The 12,295-nt window shown below is 53.5% G+C and overlaps 1 protein-coding gene across 2 annotated transcripts in view; it reads right to left on the reverse strand.

The window, feature by feature from the left end:
• The window catches only part of SLC12A5 (solute carrier family 12 member 5), a 103,194-nt gene that overhangs the window by 18,174 nt on the left and 72,725 nt on the right, over positions 1-12,295 (reverse strand). For both annotated transcript variants that reach the window (XM_042465997.1, XM_042465996.1), the window contains exons 12-19: positions 11,871-12,045; positions 3,982-4,100; positions 3,316-3,414; positions 2,849-2,968; positions 1,947-2,051; positions 1,327-1,495; positions 1,027-1,222; positions 205-374 (exon numbers count right to left, since the gene is read on the reverse strand). In XM_042465997.1, coding sequence (XP_042321931.1) covers positions 205-374; positions 1,027-1,222; positions 1,327-1,495; positions 1,947-2,051; positions 2,849-2,968; positions 3,316-3,414; positions 3,982-4,100; positions 11,871-12,045 — 1,153 coding nt within the window. The remainder of the gene's footprint in view (positions 1-204; positions 375-1,026; positions 1,223-1,326; positions 1,496-1,946; positions 2,052-2,848; positions 2,969-3,315; positions 3,415-3,981; positions 4,101-11,870; positions 12,046-12,295) is intronic.

The following is a 12,295-nucleotide window of genomic DNA, read 5'->3' on the forward strand; positions in this document are numbered from 1 at the left end:
CCTGAGCCAACAGAGACTCACACCCAGCCGTGCCCAGAGACCCCAGACATGTGGGCCACACAGCAAATGGCGGAAGATGGCCACCCTCCCATGGACCAGACCAGGGCAGGTGGCCTTTCCTCGTGGCTAGTGTAAGGGGAGCCCATTAGGATCCCTGGCACCGGTTCCTGCTGCCTGCCCGCCTGCCCTCCTGGTGCTGGGTACCTTGTGCTGACGCAGGAGGAAGGGGAGAAGCATCAGCATCCCTCCGTCGTGGACGATCCACCAGACGTCGATGTGGCCCTCAGAGAAGCGCTCTGTGTTGGCGGGGAACATGGCCACGTTCTTGGCCACAAGTAGTGCCACGTGTCCGGCCGTGGTCTCTCGCACCAGTTCTGCAGGGCAGAAAAGGAAAAAAGGAAAGAAGCCTGGGCTGTAGGAGCCAGGCCACCAGACCAAGGAGGGGAGATGGGGAAAGACCTGAAGGGCTGACCAGGCGGCTATTGCGGGCCTTTCCACGGACAAAGGAGCCACTTTGTCAGGAACGCGGAGACCTGTATGTGTGCCTGCATCTTCCTCTCCCTCGCTCTCTCTCACACACTTTGGACATACGGTTAATAGCAAAAGGCCATAACGCTTGGCAAGATGGAAGGAAGCAGATCTGTTTGTACCAGATCTGTTTGTAAAATGTACCAGATCTGTTTGTAAAATCACTCAGAGGTGATAAAACGTTTGTAGTGTTCTTTTCTCATATGTAAGAACAAAGGAAGGGACAATTTATATCCTGTTGTTGTTAATGTTGCTGCTGCTGTTGTCTATGTTCTGGTGTGCCTTCAACTTTCTGACATGGCAAACCTAAGGTGACCCTATCATGGGTTTCTTAGACATTGCAAAAATAATATTAATATATCGGAAGCCAGCCCCTGGAGACATGGGGGAGGACCCTCTCCAGCAAGGTCTCCTTGGCCCCCGACTCCAGCCTGCGCCTGAGGTCTTTCCCATTTCGCCCCATAACACCCCACAGCTCCCATGGGGTTGCCCTCTTACCAATGAAGTTCCTCCAGGTCTGGTGGTCCTCCTTGGTGCGCCAGTTGCGCGGCCACCCGACAAGGACGGTGTTGTGCTGGAGGCCCCCCAGACCGCTGGACTGGATGAGGTGGGACATGCCGTCGCGGACGTTGGAGGAGGTCACCACCTGGCAGAAACCCTTCACCTTCTCGGCCTCCATCATCCGCCGAATGGACTGCAGGAGGCAGGAGAGGGTGAAGCAGGGTCCTCAGAGGACAACAGCCCCATCTGTCCTCCCCACAAGGCTTTGTCTGCCCCACAACCCTCCATAGGACTCACCTCCTCAGCCCGCTGGACCTGGGGGTGGTTGTCCAGGAACATGCCCTCCAGGACGGAGCCCACTATGGTCAGCCCCTTCCCGGCCTTCAGCTGGTTGGTGAATGACAGCAGCTGCGGGTGGACGACGTTCTGGTCCTGATCCACGCGGACAAGCACCAGTATCTGTGGCCTAGGGAAGGAACCAGGTTATTTGACCATGGTTATTTGATACAGACGTTATTTCTCAGAGCCCAAGCGTGGCCCAGCAACCACACTCTCCCATGGGGTTCCCATGCCTTGCAGTGCTATGGCTAGGCTGCCTCTCTCCTTCTCAGCCACGTTATGCTGACAGCAAAATCCCTGTCCTCACTCCTAAAGCCATCTTGAATGCCTTCCCCATCCTTCTTCTCTTGTCCCTCCTATGCTCCATTCATTTCCTCCTGGAGCCCATTCACCACCAGCAAACCCCACCATGATGCCTCCCTCGGCCAGGCTGTTCTGTTCACTGGACGGCTGCCCCATTCCAGCACCCCAGAATTCTCCCTTCCCTTGGTGCCAAGCAGAGTCTTTCACAGACTGTCAGCCCACCTGACCATAACCCACCCACCCTGAGCCCGATATGCTGACAGATTCTCCCTCACCTCCAGTTCTTTGTGTGGGGCTGCCCTTCTTCCAGGCGCAGGAGAGCATACCGGGCCGCACTGAGGGAGAGACCGCGGATCCCATCGCCCCACTCCTTCTCCGCTCTGGAAGAGGCAACAGAGCATGTGAGAGATGCAGAGAAGGGCCCCTGCCACCCACTCCGACCAGAACCCCTGAGACCACCAGGCCCATGGATATTAAGGGCCATGCCTTAGGCCCCCAGGAGAGCACCTTGGGACTGGACCTCCCCCCACTCCATGACCTTGTTTTGGTCAGGATGGGCAGGCAAGGTGGAGACAGGTCCAGCTGTACTCACTTTGGGCATTGCCTGGTACCCTGCAATATCAGGGGGAACTTCTAGATGTGGCTGCCATTTGCACCACCATCATGGTCTCCTTTTGGAGGAGGGCTAGTTCCTTGCAGTGGCTTGGCACTTGCATCCCACTGGGATGGTTCTTGGGGGGATGCAGGGTCCAGGCTTATTCTCCTCCCAAACTAGGGACATTGAGGTGAAACTGCTGACCGGTGTCACTCCCCAGAGTCCAGGAGCGCATGGCTCTGCTGCAATTGCTGTGCAGACGGACAGGGGAGGATGCTGCCCTGGCACTGGGCATGGGTTGGGAGGGTCTAATCTTCAGACGTGGGTCTTGGTGCCAATGAATTATAAGGGCAATTTGTTCTTAATGAAAGGGAAGCTTTCACTGTAAGACACACACAGTCTTTAAAATAAAAATAGCGTCCAAAAAAATGGAATGAATCACTGCTGTCACCAACACATTAAAAGGGGCAATGGTCTTGCTGACTCCGGATCTCTGGGGCCTGACGACTCAGAATCCCCCCCTCCCCCCCCTTCCCCGCCCCGCTCAATGGACCGGCCCCCCCCCCCCCCAAAAAACCTTACCCTCGATATTCAATATATTTATAGATGAGTCCGGCGATCAGCATGGCCACTAAGGCATAGTACCAGGAGCAGATGAACATCAGTGAGAGGCAGAGGCTCATGCCCAGGAAAGAGAGTGTCCTGCAAGAGCCAGAGGCATGAAACAAAACCCCTTTCCTGCCTCCCTTCTTGCTAAAGCCTCACTTCTATCCCTCCATCTCTCCCTCTTTCCCATCCATCGCTGCTGCATTCACTTTGGGGGCTGTTTTTAAGCAGAGGCTGGATAGCCATCTGTCCCAGGGAGGGCTTGGAGTGTGTCTCCCTGCGTGGCAAAAGAGGGACAGACTGGATGGCCATGGGGGTCTTTTCCAACTCTGTGATTCTATGGGCGCCATCTCCCTGCCTCACTTGCCCCCAGGGGCATCCCCAAAAGGATGTAATGGGGCAGATTCTCCCGCCCGGCCCTTCCTTGGGCAGGAGGCACCCACCAGTGGTAATAGCGGAAGCGCGGGCGCCAGTTGGGCGTCCTCAGCAGCGTCTGCACTGCGCAAGCCAGATTGACAAACATATAGCACATCAGGAAGAACCTGCGGGTGAAAGAAGAAAGACAGGCACAGGTTGAAAGGTGGGGAGGGGGGTGAGAAGCTGGGGCAGGGCGGGCATAAGGTTGCCACAGGCCCTGGGGTTTTAGAGCCAAAACCTGAGACCCATGTCATGGGGGTGGACACATTAGGCATCAACCACAGCTGCAAAGAGGATGCTATCCAAATAAAAGAAGTGCCAAGACCAACAAGTGAGGTCCCCTCTTTTCCAGGCAGTGCTCTTGCCCTGAGATTCCTCCCTGCCCCATGGGACAGCTTTGGCCCAAGACCTGGTAAATCTAGGGCAGGAGGGAGAATCCCGGTTGACCCTGGGAAGGGCTCTGCCCACAGGCCCCTGGACCTTCCCAGCCTCCTCCTCCTCCTTTCCAGCATGGACCCAGGATGCCTCCCTCCATCCACATTTGGGATCTGCCAGGCTGCTGCAGGGGTGTGTGTGGGTACCCCCTTGGTGCCTTGGAAATTGGGGTCCAGTGGGGAGCCCCTGGCATATGTCCTCCCGTGCCCCTTACGATGCGGGGGTCCCCAGGGAGGCTGGCTGGCCAGCAGGCGTACATGGAGAGGATGGGGGCCACTTCGTCCAGGGAGGCAATGAGGATCCCGATTTCGCAGATACAAGCCGTCAGCAAGAGGGCCCAGGTGGGTTCCCCGTTCGCCTTGCCATGGCCAAAGACCTGCAGGGAAAGAGCGGGAAGAAGGAGACAGAGAAGGAGAGACAGATTCAGCAAGCTCTAAGGCTTGAGGTCCAGTCCATGCTGCATTCGGTGAGGGTCACTCTCTATGCCCCATTGCCTCTGCAAATGAAGGGGACTCATTTAAGGGGTGCAGACCTTCCTTCTTCCTAACTATTGGCCCATCCCAGCCTCTCCCAACACCTGAGCCTTGGGGGGCAGGCATTTGCCTACTTACACTTTGGAAACTGCTTAGGGAGTGCTTAAGTGTGCTGGGTGTCTAGATCAAGAGAAGTAATAGTGCCACTGTATTCTGCTTTGGTCAGGCCCCACCTGGAATAGGGTTAGGGTGTAGACCACAAGTTGAACATGAGTGAACAGTGTGATGCAGCAGCTAAAAAGGCCAATGCAAGGAGGGAGACTCCACTACACTCCTAGGGAGTTTGTTCCACTGTCGAGCAGCCCTTACTGTCAGGAGGATCTTGCTAATGTTGAGCTGGAATCTCTTTTCCTGGAGCTTGCATCCATTGCTCTGGGTCCTAGTCTCTGGAGCAGCAGAAAACAAGCTTGCTCCCTCCTCAATATGACATCCCTTCAAATATTTAAACAGGGCTCTCATATCACCTCTTAACCTTCTCTTCTCCAGGCTGAACATCCCCAGCTCCCTAAGTCTCTCCTCATAGGGCTTCATGGTTTCCAGACCTTTCATCATTTTAGTCATCCTCTTTGGACACAGGGCTCCAGTTTCTCAATGTCCTTTTTGAATTGTGGTGCCCAGAACTGGACACAATATTATTCCAGGTGGGGCCTGACCAGAGCAGAATACAATGGCACTATTACTGCTTCTCTTGGCCTTGCAGTGTCATTGGTTCCCACATGGACCAAAAGGAAGGGCTATTGGTCAGTAGGCTTGACCAGTCTGGCCAGCCTCTCCATCAGGGACCTTTGCGCCGGGAAGACATCTTGTCAGGCCCACAAGCCACTGCTTCTGTAAGAACTGCTTGACAGTGGAACGGATGCACTCAGAAGGCAGGGGATTCTCTTGACAATGAATGCCCTACTTACAATGCCCTATGTAGAATGCCCTATAAGCATTTGCTATTTGTTGGTATTCCTCTTTGGAGGTTCCCTCTTCTCCTATTTCTTATTCATGTATATGTGTTGTGTGCTTTCAAGTCATTTCCAACTTATGGCGACCCTAAAGCGAACCAATCATGGGGTTCTCTTGGCAAGACCTGGTCGGGGGAGGGTGTCATTGCCCTCTGCTGAGGCCGAGAGAGTGTGACTTGCCCTAGGTCACCCAGAGAGTTTCCATGGCTGAGCTAGGAATCGAACCCTGATCTCCAAAGCCATAGTCCGAGACTTAAACCACTAAGCCACGCTGGCTCTTATACAGATCTTTTCTAAATCTCAGTTCATCTGAAATTTCCTTGTACCCTGCTTTCTTTAGACAGGTCCCATTTCCCCTTCCCTACCTCACCTTTAGGGACCTCCAAGCAGCACAGAGTCCCTTGCCTTTGAGCAGGTCTGACCATGGGATCTCACCCAGTATTTCCCTAAGTTTACCCAAATCGGCTTTCTTGAAGTCTAGGGAACGTCTGGCTCCCCCTTTCCTCTGTATAGCAAATCCCCAAAGGACATGGTCTCTCCCACCCAAGGATCCCACTGTTTCCACCCACTGACCAGTTCATTTCTGTTGGTCAGGATCAAATCCAAAAGAGCTGATCCCTTTGTTGCTTCCTCCAGCTTTTGAACCCTGAAGCGGTCTGCAAGGCAAGCGAGGGCTTTGTGGGACCTTACACTCCTGGCAGAGTGTGGCTTCCAACAAATATCAGCGAAGGTGAAGTCTCCCATCACTACTCTCTCCTTTATGAATAATTAGACATTTCTTTTAGGAAGGCACCATTGAGAATGCCTGTTTGGCTGGGAGGACTAGAGGAGGCACCCACAGTGAGGTCAAGGTTGCTTCGCTCTGCCTTTTACCCAAAGGGTCTCAACCTGTTTCCCATGCTCTGTCAGAGGAGATGGAGCAACTGTGGCATAAAATCCTAGAGCTGGAAGAAGGGGACCTAAGAGGCCATCAGCTCAATGCAGGATCTCCAGGATGAGCATCCCCTGAAACAGCTGCCCAGCCTCTGTCTGAAGATGTCCAGGGAAAGAGATCCCACTTCTCCAGGTCACTGGTTCCATTGCTGAACCACTCTCATTATCAAGATGTTCCTTCTAACATTCAGACTAAGTGGCCCTTGGGACGGTTAAGAGGCGATATGATTGCCCTGTTTAAGTATTTGAAGGGATGTCATATGGAGGAGGGAGCAAGCTTGTTTTCTGCTCTCCAGAGAATAGGACCTAATGGAGCAATGGATGCAAGCTACAGGAAAGAGGTTCCACCTCAACATTAGGAAGATCTTCCTGATAGTAAGGGCTTTTCCACAGTGGAACATACTTCCTTGGAGTGTAATGGAGCCTTCTTTGGAGGTCTTTCAGCAGAGGCTGGATGGCCATCTGTCAATGGGGATTCTTTGATTTCCTGCACGGCAGAAGGGGCTTGGACTGGATGGCCCTTGTTGGGGTCTCTTCCAACTCTATCATTCTGTGATTCTATGAGAGAGGCAGAGAGAAGGGCGGCCAGAGAGACAGACAGATGCCTGTTCCGCATTTGCATTCAGAGGAATGCCACAGAGGGACGGTTGCCGCCTTCGTACATGCAGCGCCAGGGAGCCTGTCTGTGGCAGATGCCAGCGGTGATGCAAGAGAGTTGTACTGGGGTGGGGAACACGTTCAAGACAAGGACGAACCCCTTTCCCCATCCCTGACATGCAGGGATGACTAGGCTGCTGCAAAAGAGGAGGAGAACAGCGGATGGCAGCCACAGGAGCCGGGCATCTCTGCCTGTCTCCTCTGTGGGCACCCGAGGCGCGTGAGCCGAGAGAGAATCAGGTCAGGAGCCTGCTGGGCAGAATGATGCAGCCAAACAAAGCGGGATTCGTAATGCAGACAGCCCAAAACAATGGCAGAAACCTCTCTCTCTGGCTCTGGTGCTGGAGGTGGGGGCTCCAAAGCAGAGGAGGGTGGTTTTTTTGGGAGGGGGGAGAAATGGAGACGAGTTCTCTGCATTCCTTTGCAGCCCAAGGTCCTCCTCACTAGAGCTGAAGAATCCAAGTGGGAAGGGGTCCCCCCCCCCGCCCTATGAGGAGAGGCTTTGGGAGCTGGGTACATTTAGCATCGAGAAGAGAAGGCTAAGGGAAGGGGGGCATGTTTAAATATTGGGAGGAATGTCCTAAGATGGAGCAAGCTTGTTTTCCGCTGCTCCAGAGAACAGGACCTGGAACAATGAATAGGAGCTAGAGGAAAAGAGATTGGAGGCCTTTAAACAGAGACTGGATGGGGATCTGTCACAGGGAGGGCTTTGGCTGTGTCTTCCTGCATGACACAAGGGTGCTGCACTGCATGGCTCTTGGGCTCCCGTCCAACTCTATGATTCTAGAGGGATGCCAACGTAGCAGTGCAGGAGGTGTGTGCCCACTGCCCACCACCAGACACAAGTGCTGCCTTGGAAAGCCATCTGGGTGAGGAGGGAGGGATCCCAGAGGAAAATGGGGCATGGCTCCCTTAACTAGTCCCAGGGGATCCAGAGCTTTGTGGCTCCCTTGGGCTCTGTGCCAGAAGATGCAGCTGTGGCTCCTTCAGGGAGAAGGGCCACCTTCCAGGAGGTGAAAGAGGAACTGGGGCAGGGTCTCTTTGTTGAGTCTGGCTGTCCCAAGAAGCCAGGCAATGGGGCACCTGCTTTGGGAATGGGGTGCCATGAGTGTGGGAGGAGTGCGTGAGGAGGGGGTTCTGAGCATGTTGTTCTTGGTGACGAGGAGGGGCTCACTCATAAAGCCAAAAGAGCCCCCCCAACTGGAACTAGGCATGCCTGGCCTTTGCCCCCAGGGGCACCAGAGGACACCATGCCGCATGGAGCCCCGTCCAGGTGTGCAAACCTCTGCATGCGATGTGGGCTGGGTGGGTGCCAACCCCCCTACTATTATCACTCTGGTTGGAGGGCAAGTGAGGAGGCATGGCAGGGAGAAAGGGCTGGCAGGCTTCCCCTCCATTGTACCCAAATAGGGGGAGCAGCGGTGCCGTGCCCTTTCCCCTGCTTTTGGGCCACTGCAGGAGTGGTGGCGTCTCCCTCTTTGGAGTCTTTAAGCAGAGGCTGGATGGCCATCATCTGTCAATGGGGAGGCTTTGATTGAGAGTTCCTGCATGGCAGAAGAAGGGGGTTGGACTGGATCAGGGCCCTTCTTGGGGTCCCTTCCAGTTCTATGATTCTATCATTCCAGGATGCTGGAAGGAAGAGGGAGGGGAAGATGCCAGCTTGGGCCTGATCTGGCTCCCAGGATCTTCTGATCTTCTTAGAATCATAAAACCATAGATTTGGAAGGGATCTTAAGGGCTCATCTATTCCAGCCCTGTTCTGCCATACAGGAATACACAATCCTAGAATCATAGAGTTGGAAGAGACCGCAAGGGCCCTGATCCAGTCCAACCCCCTTCTTCTGCCATGCAGGAAATCCAATCAAAGCATCCCCAATAGATGGCCATCCAGCCTCCGTTTGAAGACCTCCAAGGAGGGAGACTCCACTACACTCCGAGGAAGGAGTGTGTTCCACTGTCGGACAGCCCTTACTCTCAGGAGGTTCCTCCTAATGTTGAGCTGGAATCTCTTTTCCTGCAGCTTACATCCATTGCTCTGGGTCCTAGTCTCTGGAGCAGCAGAAAACAAGCTTGCTCCCTCCTCAATATGGCATCCCTTCAAATACTTAAGCAGGGCAATCATATCACCTCTTAACCTTCTCTTCTCCAGGCTAAACATCCCCAGCAGTTCCCTGAGTCGTCCCTCATAGGGCATGGTTTCCAGACCCTTCACCATTTTAGTTGCTCTCCTTTGGACACATGGCTCCAGTTTCTCAATGTCCTTTCTGAATTGTGGTGCCCAGAACTGGACACAATATTCTAGGTGGGGCCTGACCAGAGCAGAATACAGTGGCACTATTACTTCTCTTGATCTAGACACTATACAGTACTTCTATTGATGCAGCCTAAAATCGCATTGGCCTTTTTAGCTGCTGCATCGCACTGTTGACTCATGTTCAACTTGTGGTCTACTTGGACTCCCAGATCCCTTTCGCATGTAGTTTCATTCAGCCAGGTGTCTCCCATAATCCTATATCTGTGCATTTCATTTTTCTGCCCTAAGTGCAATACCTTACATTTCTCCGTGTTGAATTTCATTTTGTTAGCTTTGGCCCAGCTTTCCAGTCTATTCAGGTCATTTTGAATCTTGATCCTGTCCTCTGGAGTATTAGCTATTCCCCCTAATTTGGTATCATCTGCAAATTTGATAAGTATGCTCCCAATTCTGTCATCCAAGTCATTGATAAAGATGTTGAATAGCCCTGGGCCCAGGACAGACCCCACTGGACACCCCACTGGTCACTTCCCTCCAGGATGAAGAGGAGCCATTGTTGAGCACCCTTTGGGTTCGGCCGGTCAACCAATTCCAAATCCATGTAACAGTTCCTTTGTCTAGCCCACATTTTACAAGCTTGTTTGCAAGAATGTCATTGGAAACTTTGTCAAAGGCCTTACTGAAATCAAGATCTACTGCATCCACAGCATTCCCTTCATCTACCAAGATGGTCATTTTATCAAAGGAAGAGATTAGATTTGTCTGGCATGACTTGTTTCTCTGAAACCCATGTTGACTTTCTGTGATGATGGCATTGCTTTCTAGATGTTCACAGACTCTCTCTTTAAGGATCTGCTCCAGAATCTTTCCTGGGATTGATCTCAGACTAACTGGACGATGATTGTTGGGATCCCCTTTTCCCCCTTTTTGAAGATGGGGACAACGCTTGCCCTCCTCCAGTCGGCTGGGATTTCTCCTCTTCTCCAGGAGTCCTGAAAGACTATTATGGCCAATGGCTCCAATATGACATTTGCCAGTTCTTTTAGTACCTTTGGATGGAGTTCATCTGGTCCCGGAGACTTAAATTCATTTAGATTAATAAGGTGTTCCTCTACTATCTCTTGACTTATTCTGTGCTGAAATTCCCCTATTCTGTCCTCTGCTCCATTATCCTCAGGTTGAGCTCCCTTTGCCATTTCACATTTGCATTTACAATCAAAACCCTCCCTGTGACAGATGACCATCGAGTCTGATAACTTCCTAAGAAAGACACCCCACTACACTCCATAGAGCTGGAAGAAACCCCCAAGGGCCACCCAATCCAACCCCTGTCTGCCATGCAGGAATACACCATCAAAGCCTTCTCTGGGAGGGATGACCAACCAGACTCTCCATAAAGACCTCCAAAGGAGGAGATTCCAACACACTTTGAGCAAGGTGCTCCATTGTCCAACACTGCAGCGGCGGCGGCACAAGGAAAGCAAAGCACCTGCAGGGTTGTGGGGAGGGGCAGAGGGGGAAAGTGGAGTGACCCTTCATGCGTGGCATTGCTTTTAAAGCCCCCCTGCCCTCTCTCTCTGCCATGAGGCAAATTGCTGCCTTGCCTCTCCTTCTGCTTTGATGGAGAAGTCCATCCTCATTGCCATCAGGGTGGCAGGGAGGCCCGGGTGGTCATCCACTCTGCAGTCACAGAGCTGGAGGTGAACCCAAAGGTCATCTAACCTGACCCCTAACCCCACCATCAATGCAGGAAGCCTCCTCTGGCATTTTGCCCACTCCTCGGCTGTAGCCTTCCAGCCCTTTGGTCAAGCTCTGGCCAAGGAAAGATAGAGGAGGCAGAGACCACCAGCAATGCCACCAAAGGTGCCCAGGATTGCCAGGAGGCTGATTGTGGGGTGGGGATGTGGTCCCTAAACTATACTACCTTAAATGGGGAGGGGCTGTCCTTTTATCTGTGTTAATGTGTTTTAAATATGCTTTTAAAAATAAGATTTATTTGATTTGGTGTACTCCAAAATTGTTTCAGGATCATTTCGTTTTCACCCGGTGAAAGGTTGGAATGTAGGATGTGCCCTGGAAAAGGAGGACTGCTGCCCAGGCTGCCCTCAGGCTACTCCATGAGGGAGACCTGCATGCCCCCAAAATGCCAGGCTTGTGCCCGTGGGATGCAACTGCAATGGCATTAGAGCTATTTTTTGGGGACGCGGCAACCCCAGCCCCAGTCCCACTCCAGATGCAGGACTCTTCTGGAGTTGGGAGAAAGATGGGAAAGATGGCCCCCGTTTCCTTGTGGCTGCCCCACAGACCTGTGTGTTGGTGATGGGGTGGGCGACCACCATCCCTTTCAGGAGAAAGCATTTTGGGGATCCTCATCCCTTTCCCTTCCTCCCCTTCCACCCCACAGCTGCCATGAGCACTTCTGAAGGAGGTGGTGGCGGTGGCTGTCTCTTCCTATTTATGTGCCATGGCTCTTTCTGCCAGTGAAGGGGGGCATGAGAGGCTGCGGCCACGGTGAGGAAGCCAGTTTAAAATTAGCCCCCAGTCTCAGTCGGAGCTGTCAGTTTGGATTTTCATCGCTCGCACTGCACTCACGGAGCGGCCATGGGGCCACGGCCCCCCAGCCCCACTCCGCTTCACCTGAACCTGCAAACAAGGGCCACCAAGAGCACGGCTGGCATGGACCCAAGCCCTGCAGAAATGGTAACGGGGGGCACAGGAGCAACAGCCAAGACCCCCTTTCTCTGGCCTCCTCTTGGTCTCCACCCAACGTCCCCCTCGTCTTTCTCCATCTGACCCCTTGACCGCCAAGAGCCACTCACCCGCAGGAAGGGCACGATCCCATCCCGGGAGATGGCCTGCAGCAGGCGTGGGGCCCCCGTCAGACTCTGCAGACCGGCCCCACAAGTGGAGAAGAAGGAGCCGAAGACAATGACCCAGGGCGAGGGCCAGGCCAGGGTGCCCACCACCAAGTTCCCACTGACGGCCTCGCCAAACCTGGAAGGACAAATAGGGTGGAGTGGGGATACTGGTCATGGACGTGGCTGGGACCCTGTCTCTTGGCCCCTGCCTCCAGCAGAACTCCTCTTCCTCCTCCCCTCCCCAAAAGTGCCACTGCCTCCATTGCACAGGTCTTGGTGCCTCCTGTGCCCAATGCAGCCAAAGGTACCAGCTTGCTTGGGGGGCCTCTGTACCCGGGCACAGCGGAAGAGGAAGAGGTGCTTGCATACATGCACTAATACACACT

The sequence above is a fragment of the Sceloporus undulatus genome, chromosome 4 (genome assembly GCF_019175285.1).
Source record: "Sceloporus undulatus isolate JIND9_A2432 ecotype Alabama chromosome 4, SceUnd_v1.1, whole genome shotgun sequence".
Lineage (NCBI taxonomy): Eukaryota > Metazoa > Chordata > Lepidosauria > Squamata > Phrynosomatidae > Sceloporus > Sceloporus undulatus.